Below are 24,574 nucleotides of genomic sequence, written 5' to 3'. Positions count from 1 at the left end.
ACTTACTGTCTTTATTCATATACCCGATAAAAGGAAATTCTAAGGAAAAATCGATTAGCTGGAAGGTTTGCTTTCAAGAATTACTTCGATCATGGAAACCTTTTTCAAATTAATTTAAATGAGTTTATTATATTATGTCCTTTAGGACACCAGTAGCTCTGCCCATTCTTACTTTCACTTTTTTTTGCCATACCCTACGTGTAAATCCAAAGGGAAAGGTATGTGGCAGAAGAGAAAACTATTGAGTATAGTTAGTGGCTGTCAGTATTAAAGCCAAGTATTTACAAGTGAAAGGAATGGGGTCCATGGCACTGGTAATGGGATTTAAACGGATTTAGGAACTAAGGCTGAAATAAGAGCCTAATTAGAGAAGATTCCAGGGTCATCATGTCATTCTTCACCTGTCCATCAGACAGACAGGCTGTCCACAGCTTTCACTTCAAAGATGCGGCATGTTCTTCTCATCAGTGTCTCTTGCCTCCCAGTTCTTGAGGGAGAAGATTGTTTGACTGCCCCTTGCAACTTGAAGTGTCTGCGGCAGTGTACTTAGTGTGGGTCTAGAGATTCAGCTTGCTTCTGGGCTCTAAAAAAGACTATTGAAAACTCAGAATATGATATTTAATGATTTTCTTAAAGACAGTTGTGAAAATAAATCATATTGGATAGATCATCTTTGCTAGCATTTTCTTGGTTTTAATTGCCCTTTTAAAAATAAGAAGAAAGGACATGAATAGGGAATAAAATGACTGTTTCCTTTGATGCAGGAGCCACGCTAATGATGGGTCTTTTGTTCCTGTCCTTGAAATCTAAGCTATTGAGCATTTGCTAAGGGGGATCTCTGTTCTCTTTCTCTTTTCTTGTTCACTTTGGGATTTTCTACAGGACAAATTCAGGTCTTTCACCCACATTGGTTTCTCCCATGGAATTTGTTAGTCATGGAAGCTCAGCCCCCAGAGTAAGTGGTCTTCAAAGGTGAAAGAGGAAAGATGAGGCTGGGGTAGGGATCTAGCTCAGTTGGTCTTCTCGAGGGAAGGTCTGTGTCTGTCACCATGTCGGCCACAGTTAGTGTTCCTGCAACCTGGTGAGTTGGGACGTCAGAGAACATGGAGTTCTATAGCTGACTCTCTTCTCCTCTGTTGTCTGCCTTTGCTCCTGCTGGTCTCACAGGTACTTGGAGAAGGCTGTTGCAAGATGTGGAGAGTCCAGAGCTGGTAGGATAAGGGCATGGAGCAGAGATGGCATTGTGTGACAGAGTCTAACGCTGTGCAGAGATTCTATGCCATGGCAGTAGAATTTTGTGTTCTTTCCTTTCAGAATCCGTACCAATGACATTTCCCCTTATTTAGATCATTATTTGACTTTAGGCTTCAGTGCTCAGGGGTGATTCCATTGGTTTTAACTTTAATTAAGAAAAAAATCATTAGGAAAGCAGATTCCCCCTTCTAATTCCTAATTAACTTAGAGAGGAATTTATTTTCTTCTAATTATCTATTCACATTTTGCTTCAGACTTTGGCCAAATGTTAGTTCAAGGTTTTCATAAAAAATAATCTAAATTTTAAAATTACGGTCACAGGATTATTCTTTTCATCTGTTATAATTGGCTGGACTTATTGGTGTTCATTTCATAAAACACAAAGTTTGTACCATCAGGAATCAAACATGAGGGCATTCATAGGATTATTCAGCATTCTCGAGGCATTCTGAAACAGATCTCTGATTTTTACACATAGAAATTCACTTAATATCCTTTTTTAGAACTAACAAAACAGTAGCAACGAAAACAATCAACTGGCATCCAAGCACGTGCAATTATGCTTCTTAACCCTCTGGGACACGTGCTTAACTTTTCATGCATTTCTTTACCCATTTTAGTAATCATGTTGATATTGGAGGAATGGTGCTAGGGCTGCTTGCTCGATCTTACCTTTATCCCTAGTTGATTCAGGTGGGTACAGGGGAAACCATTTGGGGGCCCCCTGGAGTTAAGACCAGCACAACTACAACTAAAACCAAAGTTTAATCTGCAGCCTGTGTGGTGACTATGCATATCAAAGAAGTAGTTTGTGGGGAGAGAAAGATGAGTGGTGAAAGGAGGTGAAGAGGAAGATAAGGAGTGAAAAAATAAGGGGAGAGCAACAAATCGAAACCTGCCTGTAGAACACTCCAAAAGCCTCCTCTCATAGCCACCCCCTCCCAAGTAGCTATGAAACCCCAGGTTGCTCTGATCCAATCCAGTGTCCTGGGAACCCAGAGCTTTTCAAATTTTTAAATGGTGGAATTGACTCTTTTGCCAAATGAAATCTTACATGAATACTCAAGATATAAAAACAAAGTAGTGTTTTATTAACATAAATTTACCTTATGTTAACATTTATAACATTTCCTTAGTATAAAATTAATTGGTGAGAATAACAAGACTATTTTAAATAAACACAAAAATTTGAAATTCGAGGGTGTGGGTGACACCTCTTTTCATCAACCACCATATCTAATTGCTGTGTTTTCTTTTAAATGCAAAGTATCAGAAAACTCTTGTTTCCTATTAAAGGCAAACAGTATCTGATTTTTAAAAGTTCTTGAGATATGAAAACAGAATTTTAAATCATTTTAGTATCTTGAAGGAGGAGAAATTGGTAAATTTGGATCTGCAGGCTGATCATTAACAATATGCTGGAAACAGAGATGTCATCAGTACATAAGACAAGTAAGACAAAGTACTTTCATATTTACGTAGTCACAGTGGGTGCCAGTGCACTCTTTAAGGTGAGTGTCCTGTGTGCATCTGCTACATCTAACATAGTGTGATATGGCATCCGGAACATGCCCTGCACGGTTGGCCTGAGCCCTTTGAGGCATTTAATTGATCCTTGCATACTCCAGTTATGGTAATTTTCTGGCTTGTATGTGCATGTCTAAATTTCGAAGAAAGAACATTACAGAGCTACGACATTACAAATGAACGACACATCTACAGTATCAAACATGTGCATAGAGATGGCAGGAGACACTGAACCCTGAGGTTGGCACCTATCGACTTAACCTAGTGGCATAAGTCAACATATTGTAGGACTAATATGTTCATATGTTGCAGACAGATTTTTCTTTTAGTTAAATTAAATATGGAATTGTCTGAATAAAATCTTATGAGGTTGCTAAGCATCTCCTTGGAATTCTACTGTCAAAATTTCTATTCTGGACCACGGTTTCAAGCTCACCTGGCCTGGCACTCCTCACCAAAGTGCCTGAGTGCTAAGAATTATTCTGGTGGTGGAAGTGAGCCTGCGTGTTCTGAATTTGTGGTCACTTTATTCTGTTGTAGTGTCCTCTACCTGATGGTTTCTTGTAATAAATTTATATCTTTCGTTAGAGTTTTCCCAGCTAATTCTCAGAATAGAGTCCTAATACCTTAGTTTGGTTTTCAAGGTCTCTCTTTATCTTTCCGAAGCTATTGCCCCAAACACTGCACCCAAACAGACCTTCTCATTTCCATTGGTTTTCTTTCTACCTCTTGCCTTTACTTTCTCTTCATCTAAAATGCCTTTCCTTTGTACCGCTTCATGTCTAAATTTTTTGATAAAGAACTTAGATGTGATTATCATTTTTGGTATAGCAATATGTGTAATACATAAAATATATATCTCACACTATATATATACACTATATATACAATATAGATACACAATATATATTATACACACACAACACTGGATAAATCACAAAAAAGAATATTTAATGACATGGAAAGATTCTACCATTGTATTAAGTGGAAAGGCAAATTAAAAATATCACGATTCTGTTTTGTTTTGTTTTTTTGTCTTGAGGAGAAAAATATATAGGAAAAATTTCCTGAAAGGTTCTACACATATAAAAAAGTCACTAGTTGGGGCCGGGCCTGTGGCGCAGCGGTTAAGTGCATACATTCCTCTTTGGCGGGCCCAGGGTTCACTGGTTTGGATCCTGGGTGTGGACATGGCACTGCTTGGCAAGCCATGCTGTGGTAGGCGTCCCACATATAAAGTAGAGGAAGATGGGCACAGATGTTAGCTCAGGGCCAGTCTTCCTCAGCAAAAAGAGGAGGATTGGCAGCAGATATTAGCTCAGGGCTAATCTTCCTCAAAAAAGAAAAAGTTACTAGTTGATGGAACTGGAAATGAAGTTTATTTTGCGTGTTGACATTTTACATTTGGACAGTAGACCTGTTTTACTTGTGTAATAAGACATGAATTAATAAAACTTATCTTGAAAGCATAGGATACCTTATCCCATCCTTACGTAAAACTTTGGAATATCTGAACCCAAAACTTCTAAGTTCTCACAATTACTCATATATCCAGGTATTTTAAAGACTGTTTAACCAATGCAAGTGGCTAAGATTGAAGGCAATGCTGATGTTTGGCACAGTGTATTTCTGATGTCCCTTCGATCAGTCCACTGAAGTTTGTTTGGGAAATCATCAGGCTACTCATCCACTCATGTTTGCAGTGATATCCCTTCCTCCGTGGGTTGGGTCACACCTAAGATAAATTCACTAATGGCAGAGGAGTTGAGATTTACTGTTTCCTGAAGACCTGGATGACGTTTTTTGAATGTTCTCTTCAGTAGAAAAACAGCATCTAATTCTGGTGTCCCAGTTGTGAATAACCTGTGCACAAAGAAATTTACTGTTGTTTCTGGTGAAGGCATTATGTAAAGGGAATACCTCTCGGTGCACTCGTCACTCTGGAGTCCTGCTATCTTGCTTAGTGGTTGTTTCTGCATCCCATATGCTCCTCCGGAAACAGAGAGGATATATTTGGTAGTCAATGATAATTTTTTTAAAAAGTGGATTAGGCAGTTTTCCTTGAAACTTCTTTCCTAATTTAGCATGAAGTAGAATTAAATAGTAGAAATGAAGGAATTTATTTGGAGATATCAAAATAAGAAGGGGAATTGTTTGGTTATGCAGCGGACAGTAAGAGGGCTGAAATGGATTGAAGAAAATTATCAAGCATGCATGTTGTTTTTAAGTGATACTTGAGACTGGGATGTGAAACAGCTGTGTCGCTGGGGGTTTTTGTCTTGTGCCAACTTTCCTTATTTGATTGATTTTCTCTCTGACAGCCCACTGTGCTGATAAATGTGTCCATGGTCGCTGCATTGCTCCAAACACCTGTCAGTGTGAGCCTGGCTGGGGTGGGACCAACTGCTCCAGTGGTAAGTTCCCACCTGCTCTTGTCTGTCTCGGGATGTTTTTGCTGTATGGGCCCCCTTGTCTGCAGATTACCTCGAGCCACGGGTTTCTCTCTCCATCCCTATGTAGAACATGGTGTGGATTCCCAATCCAACTCATTAATACAGTTTCTTTGAAATGTGTACATGTGTTATATACAGAACTGTTGTTAATTAAGTATAAAGAAAGGAGCTTGAAAAGAAAGAGATTTCATAATCTGATGCTGCTTCTGTAAATATGAATGCATTTTCCAGAGTAGGGTCCAGAATTTAGATTCCTTAGCTTAGTAAGGCAGTGGTAGTAACATAACTATTGTATTCTAACTTCTGTTTTACATCTTGATTTATCTAAGATACTTTCTTGGTGATTAAAATTTACCTCCTGCTGGTTTTCACTCAGAAGTAAAATTAATATTTTCAATGCTTAACATATTTATTTATCTCTGAATTCTGAGATTCAGATAATGAGTACTTGCTCAGATAACTTTGGGGAGAAATAATGGTAATGAAAATTCATTAACATTTTGGTATTAAATCAAATCATAATATAGTATATAATTTGTCTCCATTATGTTGGAATTATAATTCTAAAATAATGATATTTTGGACTATAAGCAGTTTGCACTTAAAATCTCATGTTCTTTATTATGAGGATTAAATGATGGAATGTCATGTAATACAGTTACTTTTCTAAATTTCACAGTTAAAACTTAACTTTCCTTGCTAACTTGTTGCTGCGCGTGTAATTGTGTACACTTCCTGTTCTCTTTTGCTTCTTTTTGTCTTGAAAAATGTGAGAGGGAATCGAAGTGCAACTAAATGGTAATGCACAAAATGTTACGTTTAGAGAAACGAAATAGTAGATTTAAAAATTAGCAGGCTCTCATGAGAGCACAAATTTGTCCTCATTGCTACTAAATACTTTTCTGAAACTAGTCTGAAAGGACTTCAAGCTGTCTGGATAAGCTGGTTTCAAGAATTGTTACTTGCTTACATTTGGAATTGGCACGATTACTCATTATCTTGTTAGAACTTGTTGTAGTCTTGTGATCTCTTGCTTGTCCCTAAAACAGCATATCCGGGGGGAAATCCTTGTGCTGTCTGTGCACAGAACATTCTAGGTGAAAGAGCCTTTTTGTTGTATCTTAGACAGGGAGAGTGTGTGTGTGTGTCTTTCTGCCCCTGACAGGCTTCCCATTCCAGTGGTCACTCTCTTGCAGGGTTTTGTTTTGCTTCTCCTGGAGATCAGGAGGAGAGGGGGCATTTTGTTCACATGCCGTTGGGGCAAAATGTTTGGGATGTGGGATTTGGCACATGTCCATTTTTCTGGCCGACTGACCTCAAATGGGATGTTGCTTTCATTAACTTTAACAGCTTAAAAATCAGTTGTGCCTACACGTTTTGAAGAAAAATAAAATTATTATATAAACTAATGGGAAAAAGAAGAGTGGGTGTATTCTTCTTTTGAAATGTGAAGTTTGTTACTAATTCCAGGGCAAGAATGCTGTGGAATAATTTCAGTTGTATTCATGCTTTGTCTTATAAGAACTGCAGACTCAAGCTAAGAGATCAGACCGAAGCATGTTTGTTTAAACAAAACAAAAGCCTAGATGGGTTTCAGACTCTCCAGAACTGATTTAGGCCTTCTAGAAAACAAACTGTTGCTCTATTTTGGAGTTTACTGATTTTTGAACGAAGCCTCTAGAATTCTGAGAACACATGTTCTTTTCAATCCTGGAAGATGATATGAGGCGACTCTTAGTATATTCTCTACAACTCATGTTTTGGTTTTATAATGACAAAACCATAAATACGTGGACAGATATCTGAAATCTTTAAAGATGTCCTGAGAAAAACATTTCTGACATGTTTAATAAGCACGTAAGAAAATGTTATTCTGAGCTGGAGCACTGGGTCTTGTCTGTGGCAGTTACTCTAATATCACTCGTTAGGAAGTGTATAATTTAATTACTCTTGGCCAGATAATTCTCGAAACAAAATGCATGCTCTAGTAATCTACTAAGTAGCGGAGTTAAAATGGCTTAATTTCCAAGGATTTTATTTCTATGTCCCTCTCTCTGGTTCTTGTTATGAATATATTTGATGATGTATGTTAGGTCCATGAGATGATTGCTTTGATAATCTGACTAGTTCCTTGTATCAGTCAGAGTCCAATCAGGAGACAGAAACCACAATAATTTGTTTTGAGTAAACCTTTTTTTTCGGAACAATTTTAGATTTACAGAAAAAGATACAAAGATAGTAGAGTGTTCCTATATACCTACATCCAGTTGTCCCCCTTGTTACTGTCTTACCATTAGTTTGTCAAACTGAGAAACTGACATGAGTATATCACTATTAAATAAACTCTGGACTATCTTTAAATTCCATCAGTTTTTCCATTAATGTCGTCTTTCTGCTCCACGATCCAATCCAGGGCACCATGCTGCATTTCATTGTCCTGTCTCCCCAGTCTCCTCTGGTCTGCGACAATGTTGCAATCTTTGTTTTTCATAACCTTGGCAGCCTCAAAGAATACTGGCTGGGTTTCCTGTAGAATGCCCCCTAGTCTATGTGTCTCTGGTGTTTTTCTCATGATTAGACTAGAGTTATGGATTTTGAAAAGAGCACCACAGAGTTGAAGTGCCTTTCTCATCACACTTTATCAAGACGTTCATATGACATCACCAACGATGTCATCACTTGGCTAACCTTCACCACTTGCTATGCGGAGTGTTTGCCAGGTTTTTCCACATGAAGTTACTCTTTTTCCCTTTCCCTACTCTATTCTTTGGAAGCAAGTTACTAAGTCTAGCCTACCCTCAAGGGTGAAGGGCAGGACTTCAGCTCATATCTTTGAGGAGCAGTATCTACATACGTTATTTGGCACTCTTCTGTAAGGAAGATTTATCTTTCTCCCATTTATTCAATCATTTCTTTATATCAGCATGAATGAACTCATGTATATTTATATGATATTTTGGATTGTAAGCCAATATTATGTTATCTTTTTGCTGAAAATTTTCCGGGTTTGGAGTTTGGGAGTTCTTTTGGATGGCTCTTGTGTCATTTTGACATGCCCCTATCTTTTTGGTTTTTGTTTTCTTGAGCACTTTCTTACTTTCTGGTACTACAGAATACTCCTAAATCATTTTGTGTTTTTCCTGCCTCAGCTTTCGAATGACCCTTTGGAGAATGGTGTTTAGAAACCAAGGCCCAGGTTCCGGATATGCCCATTGCTAATGGGACACATAGTATCTTGAACAGGGCAAGTTTATTAAAAAGAATTGACTATAGCAGAAGACTGGAATAATGAGGGATTGGCTAGTAGGGGCCTAGCACTTGGAAGAATATAATAATAGCTGACAGCAGGAGCAGCCGCTGCTCCTAGGGCTGAGATAGAATGCCCAAAAGGAAGCCCCACTAAGGGTATGATCCAGACCTTGTTAGAGAAGGCACAACCAGAGCTCACTGAATGGCAGAGAGGCTGCCGTGAGACTACTATAGCAGAACTTGCTGGAAATCTGTCTTCTGGAACTTGGTAGATATCTGCCCCGTGGGACACTTGGGAAAGCTGTTCATGGAAAAGTGTCTTACCGGAAACACTGTGCTACAACAAAAGCCCCAGGGGGATGCCAGGGAAAGTTGCTGGCTGCTGGGTCTGCTAGCCACAGTGTATTGCAGGAGCTGGATGCTAGAGAAGCAGCCCATGCTGCAGGAGTCTGGAGCTGGGCTGGAGAAGCCACTTGTGTTGTAGAAACTGGGCACTGTGAAAGCTGTAGGTGTTACAGAGCCAGGTGCTGGAGCAGCCACTCCCACTGTGCTCACACGGCAGGAGCTGGGTGCTGGAGAAGCCGTGTGCACTGCAGGAGTCAGTTGAGCTTGCACACTGAAACCATGATGGAAATCTCTTTCCTCCCCTAGTGTCTCTCCAGGGCCCTTTACTGAAAGTGGTTAACAGTTGGCCAGCTGGGAAGGAAAAATATTTAAAGGGCCCGTATCCATTTTTATAGAGCAGGCAATGAAGGATAAATTTAGCACTGAGAGATGATAAAGTGGCAACTGTTGCAGGCCGCTCCTTTGGTTACTCAGCTCCTCCATGCACATGTCTACACACATTTGAATTCCTGTACATCAACAAAACAACTCTGTATTTCTGCCTAAGAAGATACAGCTATCCATCTTACGAGTAAAAATGTTCTCACTCTTGTCTCAAAATGAGGTAATGTAAGTCCCAACGGTGGTGTATCCATTGCTGATTATATTAATTTTTCCTCAAATTCAGCCACAGTTCCACTGAATATTCTGTTACTTAGTAAAGTTAATGTCCAGCAACTTGTATATAAAGTAAAATAAAAATGGAAAGAGGAAAAAAAAGAAAATGGCATCTGCAAATAAACACATATGTATAACAAGCAATAGAAAATATTAAAAACTACTTCAGGCACCTTTTCTGTAATTAGTCGCAAGGCTGTAGTTGTATGTATGGTTTCCTTCTTCCCCTCCTCATTCCAAATTTCCCCTTCCTCAGCCCAAACCTCAGCTGCTTGGGGTTCTTTACCTGGGGGAGTGACTTAAACCTTTATTCCTGAGGATCTGAATTCTCATTTGTCCTGCCTTTTTTTGGTTGTTGACATTTTCCGTTAACCTTTCCTACTGGGCATGGAAGTACTAAGAGGTGCCCCACGGAATCCCTTGGGTTCCAGACAGGGGTCTCCTTTCTCTCATTGTGTAGTAGTGACCTGTTTCCCCTTGATGATCAAGATCAGTCTTCAATCCTGATTAGAAGAGTAACTCTTTTTTACATTACATAAAGAGCCTAAAATGACCAGATGACAATAAATTGCTAACTATCCTACACAGCTATCTCTCTGTATTTTTTTCCTTGTTGATGTACATGGGAGATTAAGGGACTAACAGTACCTTCACATGTACCAGTTTACGAAGGCCTCCCCTGGAGATTTAATCTTGCTGTTTACCTTGTCAGTGGAGGGAAGGAGTCCTCTATGTGATATGCAGTCAGTGTTCCTGGGTCTCAATATATGTTCTGTATAAAAAAACCAGGTGTGTCAGAGAACTGCACAAAGTTTGTTCCCCTGGAGTGAAATCATGACTTATTTGACTAGACTCAGACATATTGCTTCTTTGAAAATTTGATTAAATGATTTTTTTAAAAAGCACACACATATTTTACTTTTATTGGCTTTCTAATGTATACCCTAGCCTATATGACATTAATCTATCTTGCCTCCATCTCTGTTCCCTCCTCTCTTTCCCGCTCCCTCTCTGTTCCACCCCAGCATCAATCTCTCTGTCTGTTCATCAATCCTGTATTCCTTTTCCTGCTTCACTGAGTGATAAACAACTCCTGGAGGGCAGGGGCTGTGTGTTATTAATATCTTTAGCCTCCATTGTGCCTGGCATGTCATTGGAGCACAGTAAATGTTTGTTCCATTTAATCAGATTGAATGAACTGTATGATTCTGAGAAGGTCATTCATGTGTTCATGATACAAACTTTCATTGAATGATTACTGTGTACAAGGAACTGTACTGGATGATGGGGATAAGGAAACAAATTTGGACCGTCACTGGTCTCACAGAGCTCATAGCTTCCAGAAAAGTAGATAGAATGTTGCATCCTGAGAAAGAGAACAGCCTCAGCAGAAGAGGTGGATGGAGGAAGCTAAAAATGGAGTTGGGAAGCTAGTGAGAGGTTGCCTGGGTGGACTAGGGCAAGAAGAGCCTAACGTAATGCTGGGGCCAGAAGCAGATTGCTGTGGGGTGAGGGGTAACAGAAAGAAGATATAAAGTATAGACAACTCTCCAGAAATGGCTGAAAAGCCAACGAGAGGGAGCAAAGAGATAGGAAGTTAGTAAAAGGCTCACGAGAAAGTTTTATGTTTGTTTGCTTTTGTATGTAGTTTAAGGTGAAAAACACTTAGGCTGAGAGAGTGGTGAAAAAAAGGAGAGAGGCTGGAGGCTCAGCTGAGAGAGAGGATCACTTAATTGAGGGAAAAGACGGCTGAGTGGGGTGGCGTCCCAGAGCTGCTTGGCAAGGAGTACTTCCCATTCCCAATAGAATGAGGAGGAAAGAGTGGCTGGCAGGAATGTCGACGGGCTTCTAGTAGCAGGGGTGCTAGAGGGCAAAGGGGAGGAGAATCTGAGGGTGTTCATATTTGATGACCTTTCTTGGAAAACGGGGAGGAGAGAGAATGTGATCCTAAGGAGAGCAGAAGTTGGGTTGCGTTGATGATGATGACAGTAATAGTTTTCCTTTACTGAGCACTTAGACTGTGCCAAGCCTCATGGTAAGGGCTTTACAGGAATTACATTTAATCCTCATAACAGACAGCAAGCTGGTTACAATTCTTGTTCCTATGATACAGTTGAGGAAACGGAGGCACAGTTTCCTAAGTTAATACCTCTAGTAAATGGTGGAGACAGACTTACATCTCATTCAGAGCCAGTGAGTTTAACCACAAGGGCATGGTGCCTCCCAAAGTTGGGAAGCAGGTTTAGTGAAAGTGACAAGGGTCAGTGACATTGAGGGAAATGAAAGCAGGTGGCAGGAGCTGACAACGTGAGACAAATATTAAAATGTTTCCTGAGAGATGTTGAGAATACACTACCATTAGGATGATGAATTTAAAAGGACACCAATTTGATTGGACTTATTTGTAATTTTTAATGTCCTCATTTGCAATATTAGGAATGTTGGTTCAGATTGTATTTACGATCCCTTTTCAGCCTGTGAGTCTATGTGTGATTTACTGAAATACGTATATGCAATCCCTGAGACCTTTCTTTGTGTTGGAACCCCTTTAAACCTTTTGTGTGAGTAGCAATAACACGTTGCTTCTCTCAACCTATAGAGTCCTATTTATGATTTTCTAAACATCTATAGAGAAATTTGTGTTTCCTCTGGCTGTAGGGCACATCCAAAACACATGGGAGAGTCCTGAATCAGCCAGCAGCCAGCAAATAGTTTTCAAATGCTTGTTCCCCAGGCTTTTGACATTAGTACCAAATAGAAGGAAAAGTGGAAATTAATTTTGGTCTGGAAAATCCAAACCAGAGTTTATGTAGTCACCAATAGCATTTCTGATTAAATATACTTGGAAGTAGTGAAAATATGCCCAGGAGGCAAGACTAGCTCAAACATTTTCAGGTACAATGTTAGGAACACGGACAACCTTTTCTATAAAGCAGGCACGCTGTGCAGCATGGAGTAAGTAATAAGACTTTGCCTGCAGGATATTTGAATTGAGGATCCATTTGAAGGATATTACAAGCCAGAAATAGTAAGGCACAAAAAGCTGACTTATTCCCCAGCAAGTTCTGCCGTAAAGGTCTATTGACTGGACACAATAGTCGGATCGATGTTGTCTGGGGAGAGAAGACACGTGGAGCCCAGTCCTCTCGGCAAGTTGTTAACATACCCATCACACTGTCAGAATTGCTTTAGAAATCAGGTTGATGGAGCAGCAAGAATAGGAGGAGATCATTTGGGTTCTCTGGCGTGGGGGCAGGACGTTGATGATAGGTGGGAAGGATTGAGCTCAGATGGTTCATCAGAACTGCCCAAAGGCAATTTCACTGATGGACTGCCCAAATATTTTGATAGAGGTCACAAAGAGAAACTGCTGACTTTGTCTTTCCGAAGGGATCTGAAATCTGGGCTGTTCTTGGTTACTTTCTAGAGAGGAGAAGAATGTCCTTCACTCCCTTCCACCAGCCTCCATGTTGGAATTGAATTGCAATGGTCCTAGCTGCTCTCCTTTCTGTGCTGTTTCTGGGCCTCACTTTTCTCAGGCTTAAAATGAGAATAAGAGGATCTACTTCATATGCTTATGAGGATTAAATGACACAATACCTGTTAAATGCTCAGCGCTGTGCCTGACGGCATAATGATCACTCAGTAAAGGGGACTGACTCACAATGCTGCGTGTGACCGACATGGCTTCCAGCAGTCTTCTTCGCATCAGTCCAGTCTTTGGACTGGACAGTGGATGGGGCGTCTCTTTGTGGACATCTCGTTTCATCCTGCAGGCTACCTCCTTCTTTAGCAGAAGCCTCTCTCTGTCCACAGTTGCTGCCAGGAGGCTCCCCAGACAGAGCCCAGGTGCAGTTTTTCATGTTGTCCTCAACCTCTCACCATGGATGTCCTTACCCAGTTATTTAGTGTCTCGTTTCTATTGCTTCTGGCATAGTGAGAACACTATAGACATTTATGTGACTCGTGCTCATCAGTTCACATGAAGTGGCTGGAAAGACAAGGCTGGGCTGTTGTGTCCATTCCATGTCATTTGTTGATCTTTTTTTTTTTTTTTTTACTTTGTGTAACGTCCCTCCACATCCATTTATCAGAAAACTCTTGGTTCAACCTCAAAATATAACAAAATCTAAACTTTTCTCACTATCTCTACTGCTGCCACTCAAATCCAAGCCATCATCCTCTTTTAATTGGTGATCACAACAGTCTCCTTGCTGTTGAGTCTACTCGGGCCCGACTTGAGTCAGTTCTCTGCAGTGAGACAGAGCTATCTTGTAAAAATGTACTTCAGAATGCACTGCTCTCCATCTCAAAACTCCCCAGTATTTCCCATTAGAGTTAGAATAAACTGCAGCCCTGACCATGAGCACCCAGCCCTGTTTGGTCCGTCCCACCCTATCTCCCCGATCGCTTGTCATCCCACTACTGCTGTGGGTATCGCACGGCTCGGCCTCTGCCTTCCTTTCTTGGAACATGCTAGTTTCACTTCCGCCTTTGCGCTTGATATTTCCTCTGCCTGGAATACTCTTCTCCCTGGATCTTTACATGGCTGACTTGTTTAGGTCTATTAGGGCTCAGCCTAGGTGCCACCACCATAAGACGCTTTCCCTGACCTCCCTATATAAAGAGTATTCCCCCCTTACTCTCTAATGCATCTCCTTCTTAACTTTTTTTATGGCACTATTTGAAAATATTTTATGTGTTTACTTGATGTTTTTTGTCTCTCTTCCCCTCCAGGATGTAAACCTCAGAAAAACATGGATTTTTGTCTGTTTTATTCACTGCTGTCTGGCTAATTTATTCACCTAATATCTAGCACAGTGCTAGGCACACAGTAATGCTCAATAAATATTTGTGGAAGGAAGGAATGAAGGCAAAAATGGATATTAAAATGAGATATGAGGAGTTGGCCTGGTGGTGTAGTAGTTAAGTTCGCGCTTTGCTTCAGCAGCCTGGGGTTTGTACGTTTGGATCCGGAGTGTGGACGTACACACCACTCATCAAGCCATGCTGTAGTGGCATCCCACATACAAAATAGAGGAAGACTGGCACAGATGTTAGCTCAGAGACAATCTTCCTCAAGTAAAAAGAGGAAGATTGGCAACAAACGTTAGCTCAGGGCCAATCTTCCTCACCACAAAAAAAAAAAGAGAGAGAGAGCGATATGAGACATGAGTAGGAATCTGCCTCTGCTTTCAAGGTGCTTTCAGTTTAATGGAGGAATTGGAAGTACATACACAAATATATGAGCAAAGTATCCAGAGAAGTTAAGGAGGAAGTGGTCAAAATTCTTCTGGAGAAAGGGTGTGACCTAAAATCTTTCCTTTGGTGGCCTTAAGGTACCTCAGTCTCCTGTGGCTTCAGGATTCACCTTGGCTGTGTGCAATGTAGGCTCATTCACCCTTGGTGACTTAACAGAAGATTCTTCGCTCATAAAATGGCAGCTACAATGAAATTGTAGAAGCCAGGTGAGACATTCTAGATGTAACTTCCATGATCTTGAGGAAGATGTGGGTGTGGGAGCTCCTGACCCTCAGGAGTGGAAAGGTTGTAGTATAAGCATCATATGGGGTGTGACTTCTGAAATGGTGGCCCCATGCCTAAGAAAAGGTTTGAAAGTCAGCCCTTATTTGAATGGAGAATGCTTAACATTTTTGCCATATCTAAACTTTTGCCTATTACTTCTCAAGGTGGAAATTCTGTATGACTATATAAGGTCTAGTTGTTATTTTGTACCAAAACAGAGTATGAACAGTAAGGAATTAGGAAAAGAAGTTCAGACTACAAATTATTTCAAATCACACAGCTACCATTTTCTGCTGGCGGTAGTGTGCTTCCTGGCTGTGCTGCTTTGAGTGGAGTAATATGCATGAGATGGTCCTTCAGCCTCACTTGTACTCTCCCTATGACCTTGGGTAGACTGATACCCAATTTTAGTAGAGCAATGTATATCTCACCTTATGGGGTTACATTGTTAATTGGCTGAAATTAAGTGTTCTGGTTAATTATATAATCTGGTATCTTTCATGACCATATCTGTTTTCTTGTTGTTTGTGAACGTTGTCAAAGAATTTTTTTAAATACTTGAAAATTTCCTCAGGGCAAATAAGAAAAAAAGCTAATCACTATTTTTCCTTCTTTGATCAAAATATCTTTTAATTCATTGACAACCTAGTTGATTTTTTAAAAATTTGAACACCTAGGCGCCGGCCTGGTGGCGCCGTGGTTAAGTTTGCACATTCCGCTTCGGCGACCCAGGGTTTGCTGGTTTGGATCCCGGGTGTGGACCTGCGCACCACTTGGCAAGCCATGCTGTGGTAGGCGTCTCACATATAAAGTAGAGGAGGATGGGCACGGATGTTAGCTCAGGGCCAGTCTTCCTCAGCAGAAAGAGGAGGATTGGTGGCAGATGTTAGCTCAGGGCTAATCTTCCTCCAAAAAAAATAAAGTTTGAACACCTGTAGCTGGAACAAATTAATCATGTTTGACATGTATAAAACTAATAAAGGGCAGAAGGTAATAAAATGATAAAGACTGCTCTAATAGAGTAAATAGTAGAGGTTATAAGAACCTAGCTCTTGGACCGTAAATGAATGGTATCATCTTTAAATTCTGTGAAAACCTAATAGTTTTACTAGTAACTGCTGTTGTGCAAAACTGGTGGAAGTAACCTCCAAAGAAAGTTTAGATTTTAATGGAATTGATTTGAACTTGATATTAATATATAGCTATGCATTTTGGTTCATACATTAAAGAAAAGCAGCCGCTTAAAAAAAGAATCTTATGTTGTAAAATTAGTATTACACAAATCAGATTTATCCATGCTGTAAATTTGTTTTTAGAATAATTAGACCACATCAAAGTAAAAAACATCTTTAAGACAGAGGATACCATAAGCAAAGTTAAAAGAAGAGCAAGAAAGTAGGAAAAGATTTTTGTAACGTGTAAAACAAGTGATTAGTATATAGAATATGTAAAGAACTCCTACAAATCACTAGCAAAATAATCCTCAACTTCAGAATAGGCAAAGGATGCAGTAAGGTAATTCAGAGGCAAGGAAACCTGATTGGCTAATGAGCATATGAGAACATGCTTATCTTTGTAATAACCAGTGAAGTGCATAGTATAGGAACAAGATGTCACTTTTCACCATCAGATTGGCAAAAGTTAAGAGGTCTGACAAGATTGTGTTGGCAAGGATGTGAAAGGAGGCTTCTGGACACTACTCTTCTGAGGGAGAATTGGCAGAGTAACTTTAGAGAACAATCTGACTGTCTCTAGAGTAAAATTTGGGTTTGTGTACACCGTGTGATCCAGTAATTTTATTTCTACTTCTTCACAGTTTGTCTGTGTACCTTGGAGAAACCTTTGTGTGCTTGTTCGAGGGAATATATTCTTTGCATCCTTGTAAGGGTGAAAATTTGGAAACAATTAAAAATGGCCATGAATGTGGGAAAAGATAGATTTATTGGAGGCTGTTAATATACTAGAATGCTGCAGACCCATTCATTCCTATAAACTGCTATAGAGTATTACACCATATTAGCAGCTGTATCAATGTGAGTAGATCTCAATATTGTACTATTGGGTGAGAAAAGCAAGATGCACAGTGACATATGCATTTTATGTAAAACTAATAAATACATAAAATATTATGATATATTATTTCTGGACACACACAGACTGGAAGGATACACATTAAAATCGTGACATTGGCTACCTCTAGGGAAAAAGAAGGGAAAGATTTGGGAACCAGGCTCAAGGAGACAAAGGGGACTTTAACTTTGTCTGTAATGTTTTATTTCTTATAATAATGATGAAGCAAATGTGACACAATGTTCACAACAGTTAATTCTAGGTTGTGGGTACATGAACCTTTGTTATTTTATTACTTGTAGTCTCCTGTAGTTAAAAAAAAATTCTTTTTTCTCAAGAAAACTATATTATATCCCTCAGATCATGCAGTTAGCATTGAGGGTTTGGAGCCTAGTTTGCTTACTGTGGGATTTTAAGCAAATCATTTAAGGACTCTGCCCTTTGGCCTCTCACATCCAGAATGAAGATCATAAACATTTGCACAGTGGGGGTCCTGAGTACCTATCCTTCAGTGTTCATCTCAAGCCCTCCACCCACCCCCTGCTGAAGCCTGCTCCCATCTCTCCTCTGCTCAGAGGCGCGGTGCACATAGGGCCCCCATGTTCCTCGAGCATCTGTGCACTGCAACACTTACATCCTTTTGTGACAAATCTCAGCGTGGGCCAGTTTCTTCCAACAGATAAAGAAGTCTTAGCTATAGAACATGTCTTAGGCAGGAGCAAGTGTTAACTGCTCAACAAACAGAACTTAGTAGCCACAGAAGATGCTTAATACATTTTTAATGAAAGAATAAATGAGCAAAGAACAAAAATATGGTAAAACTTTAATAAAGCAAGACATCCTGAAATGGCTCCCGAGGTTGTTAGGATTCTTTTGACTTCAGTGAATACATGTAATCCCCCCAAATCCCTTACTTAATCCCCGCCTACAGTTTATATCCTTGAGATTTTCCTGCACTGTGAGTAGGGTCATCAATGTGCTCTCACAGAGAGACATCAACGTTTATATTTAGACACGTTAAAGAATAAACGTTTTACGCCCTTTTTTCCGGTTCATGGTTTGAGAAAAGCATACTCTGAGTTATAAAATAACAATTCATGCTTTGAAAATTCATTTAGCAAACATTTTTTTAAAGAATAAAGGTTCTCTCTCAGCCACTGAATAATATTAATATAAACAGCACTGGGTGGTTGTCCACAGTGATTGTTGGCACTCGGTCAGCCCTCCAGCGGGGTTTTTTGACATGTGAAGGACATGAGGTTTTAGTGCTTTCAGAGGGTCTGGAAAATACATCTTTATTGTTCTTCTTCATGGATGGAGAAGCTTTACAAAGTTGTTTTATTTTTAAAGCACTTGATGTTTTGAACGAGGATCTTTTCTTCTACATGAACAAAGGGAATGACACACCATCGCCTTGTTAGCCTGAAGCACAAGGAATGGAATCATAGGGAGATAAAAGACCCCAAGGGAACCAAGGCTTAGGAAGAAAGAGTGGATATTTCAGGAAAAACCATGTTTTTCTATCCTTTGAGACAGCGGAAAATTATTTTGGTCTATTCTAAAAGACACTCACTCTGTAGAGATATTTTCTTGAAAGTGGCTTATATGTGCTTTGTCTATTTATTAGAATTTGAAGGACTGAATTTTCTTCCCTGATAATTTTTCTCATAGTCACAAATGTTCCTATGTTTAGAGTCAATGGAGAGCATCACGGCAAAACTCCGTGTAAAAATATATTTTCAAGTCAGCATAGTTGACTGATGATACTTGACATTTATATGTTAAGGGCACTTAAAGTCTTAGTTTCTTCAAACAGCAACCCTGATGTGGGTAATTATGTATTATACACTGACATCACTTTCCCTATGATAAATTTGAGTTCCAAGAATCAATACGTTATCCCACTGTAAATATCGGTAGAGATGGATCCACAAAGTTCTTGAACCCCTCATAGTTCTTATATCCCGGAGGCGTTAAACCAAGACAACAAAACAAAAACAAAGAAAAAAAGCCGAGGCTGCTCAGTGCATCCAGGGTTGGTTTAGACCTAACACAGGTACACAGAATTAGGCACTTTTGTTGTTTCTGTAATTCAGAACCAATTGCTTTAAAAAAAAAAAAAGCATCTTTTACCTCAAAAGGAGTTTCAAGCCTGCTTCTGTGGTCTTAGTAGGCATAGATAAACTGAGACAAAATCAAATTAATGGGATTGGTGCCTAGTAATGTGGCAAGATTCTCCATATTTCATTTATGACCATCTATTTCTTTACACTAAGGGGAATACAACTAAAAACTTCACGTGATTGTTTCTGAGTTTCTCCTTTTACATTTCTGAGTTTCAAGTACAAGCCTATACTTCTGGACACAATCAGCAGCAGGCAGGAAATTTCTAAATCCAGTTTCTAACTGGTGAGTAAGAATAGGATGCAAGGTAATGCTGGTTTTCATTGCAGGCCTGAGGTTTTTCAGATTGGCTTTATAAAAATGGGTGAAAGGGGTGATACCAGGGTTTGTTTTTTACTTTGTGGAATTACTGGGCAATTTGTTTTTGAAATTCTCATTGTGAGAACCAAGCTGGCCTTTTTGGCATGAATGATTCACACAGTATAAACAAATATACAAACCAACTACAGGCCTGTTATTCCAGCTTCATATACAGCTGGAGGATGTTTTTCTAGGGTGTTCTTTTTCCTGGGGTGGGATGTTCCAGTGTGACAACCATGGAATAAAATTTCTGCTGCTACTAGATCTGTCGTGTGTCACACGTAACAACAAGTACTTTTTGTGTAATTGGTATGTTCCACCATCCCTATTTTGCAAAAAGAAAGTTAAGTATAACAAGGTTGGGAATTTGTTCAAGTTTCCATGGCTGTGAAGTGGCGGTGGCCCAGCTAGGGTCCAGGTCTGTCTAATGCTAAATGATTATATACCCACCTCGAGCTAGCTAGTGATTGATGAATTTTGTAACAAGGTGAACTTGATGGTAAATATCACTCTTTTCTCTAAGGGAAAAATGATTTCATCCTTTCCTTTCCTTTTTTTTTTGTTTTGCTGAAGGAGTCCTTTGGATGAAGCAATATATTAACATGCCCTTGTTCCTTCCTCTGGATCATCTCCTAATTTAGCCTTTTGGTTTATCTCTAATTGTGTTCCTTTCCTTATTCTTTGTCTACACAAAGACAAGAGGTTTACTAAACTATCTCCTATTCATTCAAAGATTTTTCCTAATGCCTTGTTTTTGTCAATACAAATGTGGCTGTGGACATTTTGGGATATTTCTTATCAAAACCATTCTGATGAACCTGCTGCTAACACTCTGAAGCCTGGGAACTCTTGTTTTAAGCAAACAAGTATTATTTCTCAAACATCTGTGAAACTTTTGTCCTAGAATGTTCTTTTTCGAAAACCAGCTGGAAGCGGTTAATGCACACTGATATCAGATTTTGTAATTGACAAGCAGAGCATCGTCCTTGGGCTGGTCCGCATGGTGTGGGGCAAGATTGCAACTTTGGAGGCATTGATAGATTGGGGTTGAACCCTTGCTTTGGCGACTTGAACACTAAGTGACTTTAAATAATTTCTGATCTGAGTCCATCTTGCACACGAAATGTTGGAATAATTATACCTATCTCATTGAGTTATTGTGAGGTTTAAATAAAACAGCTACACAGTATTGACACGTGTTCAAAACTCAATGTATCCTAGAACCCCTTCCCTCTCTCCCCGTCCTTTGCCTGGAAATTTGGACTGAGGGTTTGAAGTGGATTAGGAGAGAAGAATATACCTAGAATTGTTATGATGATTTTACAGGTTTCTCTGCTTGTGAAAGTTAGTTATAGTGCTCTACATTCACAGTCACTTTTGCTCACTTACCAAATGTGTCTTGAGAAACGGCCCTGTGCTAGGCACTATGCGAGCCTAGTTTTCAGGTCAGAGTACTCCTAAAGCTAATGACATCAACACTATTTTCACAGTGAGCTTACTGGCTTTTTTGTTTGCATAGAATAATTATCAACTTACAGAAGCTCTTCTGATCTGACCATCTCCTTAGTTTTAATTTCTCTTCAAGAAATGCCCTATGTTCTCACTAGTGAGATAATTTCCTATTTTCAGTGCCCCTAAATACTGAGTGATTCATGGACCCCTCAGGCTTGCTCAGTGAAAGATCTTAATCCTTTGCTGCGCTACCTTAATGGATCATATTAGATGAAAAATGTAATTGCAGGATGTTATGTTTAACCAAAATATGTAATTTCAGTACTTCAGGAGCAGAATGGTCTCGTGAAAAGTGCTTGGACTTTTGTTTGCAGACAGTCTTGGGTTTCAATACTGATGCCACCACTTACTAGTTGAGTGTTTTTTGGCATTTTACCTAAATGTTCTCATCCTAAATATCCTCAGTGTGCTAAATGTAATAGTGATACCTACCTTGTTGTAATTGCTGTGAGGATTGGAAAGAGATGTGTAAGGCATGGAGCACAGACATAAACTCTTGGCAGATCAAACCATTTAAAAAAATAACATTTTTCTTTCTTTTCTTTTACTGCCCAAAGGATACACGTCGATTATAGAAAATTTAGTTAATGCAAATGAATAAAAGAAAAATCGCATACACTCTTATGACCCAGAGATACCCAATGGTGCCATTTGACTGTAGAGCCTTTCAATATCTGTCTGTCTGTCTCTGTCTTTCTCATTCTCCCTCCCCTCTCCTCTTCCCCAGGTATTAGGTTCAACCATATGCAATTGCTGATATCTGGCCATTTTTGACCTAAATTAACAATTTCATCTGGTTCATTCTAATATATTGCTAAAATTGGATCATGTGGTACATATCATTTTTTAATATCCTTTTTACAATTGTGATATTGCTAACATCTTTCAAGTTGATTATTCTTCTATAATATCACTTTTAATTGATGCATAGTATTTCATTATATGATTATACCAAAATTTTTTTCACCATTCCTCTGTTACTAGAAAATTAGGTTGTTTTCAGTTTTTTATTATTATAAACAGTGCTGTGATAAGCATCCTTAGAGCTTTGAGGGGAGTAAAGCATAGTGGTTTAGAAAACAGACTCTGAAGACAGGAGGTCTGTGCTTCTCCGCTTACTAGCTGTGTAACTTTAAGCAAGTCACCTGGCTTTCAGTTTCTTCATCTACAAGATAGGAATGACAACAGCACCTGCTTCAAGAGTCACAGTGTCTAAGGGCACACTGTAGGTGGTACTAATGAGTTAGCTATTGTGAATTGTTACTGTCTTTACACACGTATGTTTATTCCTTTTGGAAAAATTCCAAAAATGGAATTTGTGAGTAAAGGGCTTTTGATACTTTTCCAAACTAATCTCTAAAATGGATGTGGTAATCTGCTCTTCTGTATTAGTGCATAAGAATGCTGGTTTTCACAAAAAGGGAGAGGTTATCGTCACTGTAAGTATCAGTCTCGTCATTCTTTTACCATACTTCAGGATTTAGGGTGCACAGTTTTTCACAGTTTAGTATCCCTGAAATCGGGATGCTTCTAACCGTCATTGTCAACCTGGTGACCACCATGACATGATTGTATGAAACCTCATGACAACTGCCAAGATCAAGAAAAGGTGTCAGTGTGTCTTAACCCTATGAAATTCAGTTTTATTTGAGAGATAGGAAACAAGACAAACGTATATAAAAATTGTGGTCTGAGTGCAAAGTGAGTGTCATGGGAAATATATAATGCCTTTTTCAGAGAGCATCTCAGATTGGGTCTGAAAATGTACCTGAAGGACAGAGGTTTCTGGGCTCAGCTTGGAAGACTGGGGAGGACTGATGGAGGCAGAGGACATGTCTGATATCTCTCCATCTCTACTTATTTCTATACTTACTTCTTTTTGTTGTGCACGTAGCTGAGAAAGATGATAACGGCCGTGATGCGGTAGCCTAGAAGCCCGAGAAGGCATTCATGGACGTTTGCTATTGAAAAGCCTTTTGGCTGTTGCAGGTATCATTCTCTCTGGATGTAATACCTCCTGCAATCTCCCTCCTCTGCCAGTCACCCCTCTTTCTATGTACAAATCCTCTACCCGTTACTTAACTATGGCACGTTCTGCCTTTCGGTCTCAGCCTAGACATCATCTTAGCTGGGAAGCCTTTTCAGACTCACCAACACTAGTTAAGTGTCAACCCCGTGTTTTCCATTGTAGCTAGTCCATGTTCTTACCTTACCGCTTCTCACAGGGTATTTTATTGCCTAGTAACTTGATGTCTCTGCCCTTAAACTGTTAGCTCCTAGAAGCAAGTACTCATATGGTTCTCCTTTAAACTCTAGGCCTAGTACCATGGCTGGCATATGGCAGGTCCTTAAGAGATATCAGTTGAGCGAATTTCAGTACCCAGCCCATGAACGTAACCTGTGGTTACCAGCGTTATTGGAAGTTATAGCCATAGGGCTCTGGGATGAGTCCATTGTCTTGAGAGGATCCAGTGCTCTACTAGTTGTCACTAAGGGTTGTAGCATGGACTGTATATTTCTGATATTACACAGTAGTTTAAAATTCCTTTTATTTCCAAGTAATTATGAGAGCTTATTAGAGCAGGCTGTCCATGCTGAAACCCTCCTTAAGCCGTCTCCTGAAACATCGGCATGAATTCGGGCACGTTGTATCTGATAGCCCATTTCTAGCTCTTAGCCCAATAAGAGCTGAAACCAGAAGCTGAAAATGAGTCATCACTCCCTTACTAGCATTTGGGTTCTTTTCAGTTTAATCTGAAACAAAATTTTGTTCACTTACCTCCCTTATTAGGATATTCAAGCTATTTCCATGTTAACTACATTTTTTTTTTTAAGTTGTCAGTGGGAGTAACCAACCTAGTCACTTCTTGTGGAGTGAAACACTTTCTCCTTGAGATTGGGTGAGGTCTTAAGTAAAAGATGTGAAATGATTTGACTTCAGACTCTCTCCCAACTGTCTTTCCAAACATAATACTTGAATTCAAGATAATTGGTCACTTGATATAAAGAGCAAATTCTCTCTCTTTTCTAGACAGTCAACTTACCCTGTATTTGTAAGTAATCAGGGAAGAAAGCCGGCTTTTGTGCAGTAAACTGTGTAACTCACTGCGATACATTTAAAAATGGATGACCTGAAGTAGTTAAATATGACAAGTGAAGAAAGGAAAGGAAGTCACAGTGATGCCTAAATTCAGGAGAGGAAAGGAAGTCGCAGTGATGCTTAAATTCAAGCCAGGCTTCTGTGTCCTACGTGTTCTACTTCCTGCCTATTTGTAAAATGCTATATGTGGATTTTTTTCCCCAGCATAGCCCATGTTGATGCCCAGTATTCACACTGTGAGGCCCATGTATCAGTGGCCTTTTAGGGAAATACAGCCCAAGGGGAGAAGTTGTCACTTCAAAGCATGCCACAGTGCTTAGATATAGCCAGGAAATTAACCATGTCGGCATGATAATATTTCTTTAAAAGCCTGAAACCCTTTCTTTGATGCTGATAG

The 24,574-nt window shown here is 39.6% G+C and overlaps 1 protein-coding gene across 2 annotated transcripts in view; it reads left to right on the top strand.

Moving 5' to 3' along the window:
* The window catches only part of MEGF10 (multiple EGF like domains 10), a 163,727-nt gene that overhangs the window by 74,800 nt on the left and 64,353 nt on the right, over nt 1-24,574 (top strand). For both annotated transcript variants that reach the window (XM_014859529.3, XM_070517491.1), the window contains exon 5: nt 5,103-5,195. In XM_014859529.3, coding sequence (XP_014715015.3) covers nt 5,103-5,195 — 93 coding nt within the window. The remainder of the gene's footprint in view (nt 1-5,102; nt 5,196-24,574) is intronic.

This window comes from Equus asinus, chromosome 9, assembly GCF_041296235.1.
Source record: "Equus asinus isolate D_3611 breed Donkey chromosome 9, EquAss-T2T_v2, whole genome shotgun sequence".
Taxonomy (NCBI): domain Eukaryota; kingdom Metazoa; phylum Chordata; class Mammalia; order Perissodactyla; family Equidae; genus Equus; species Equus asinus.
This window is presented reverse-complemented; position numbering and strand designations above follow the sequence as displayed.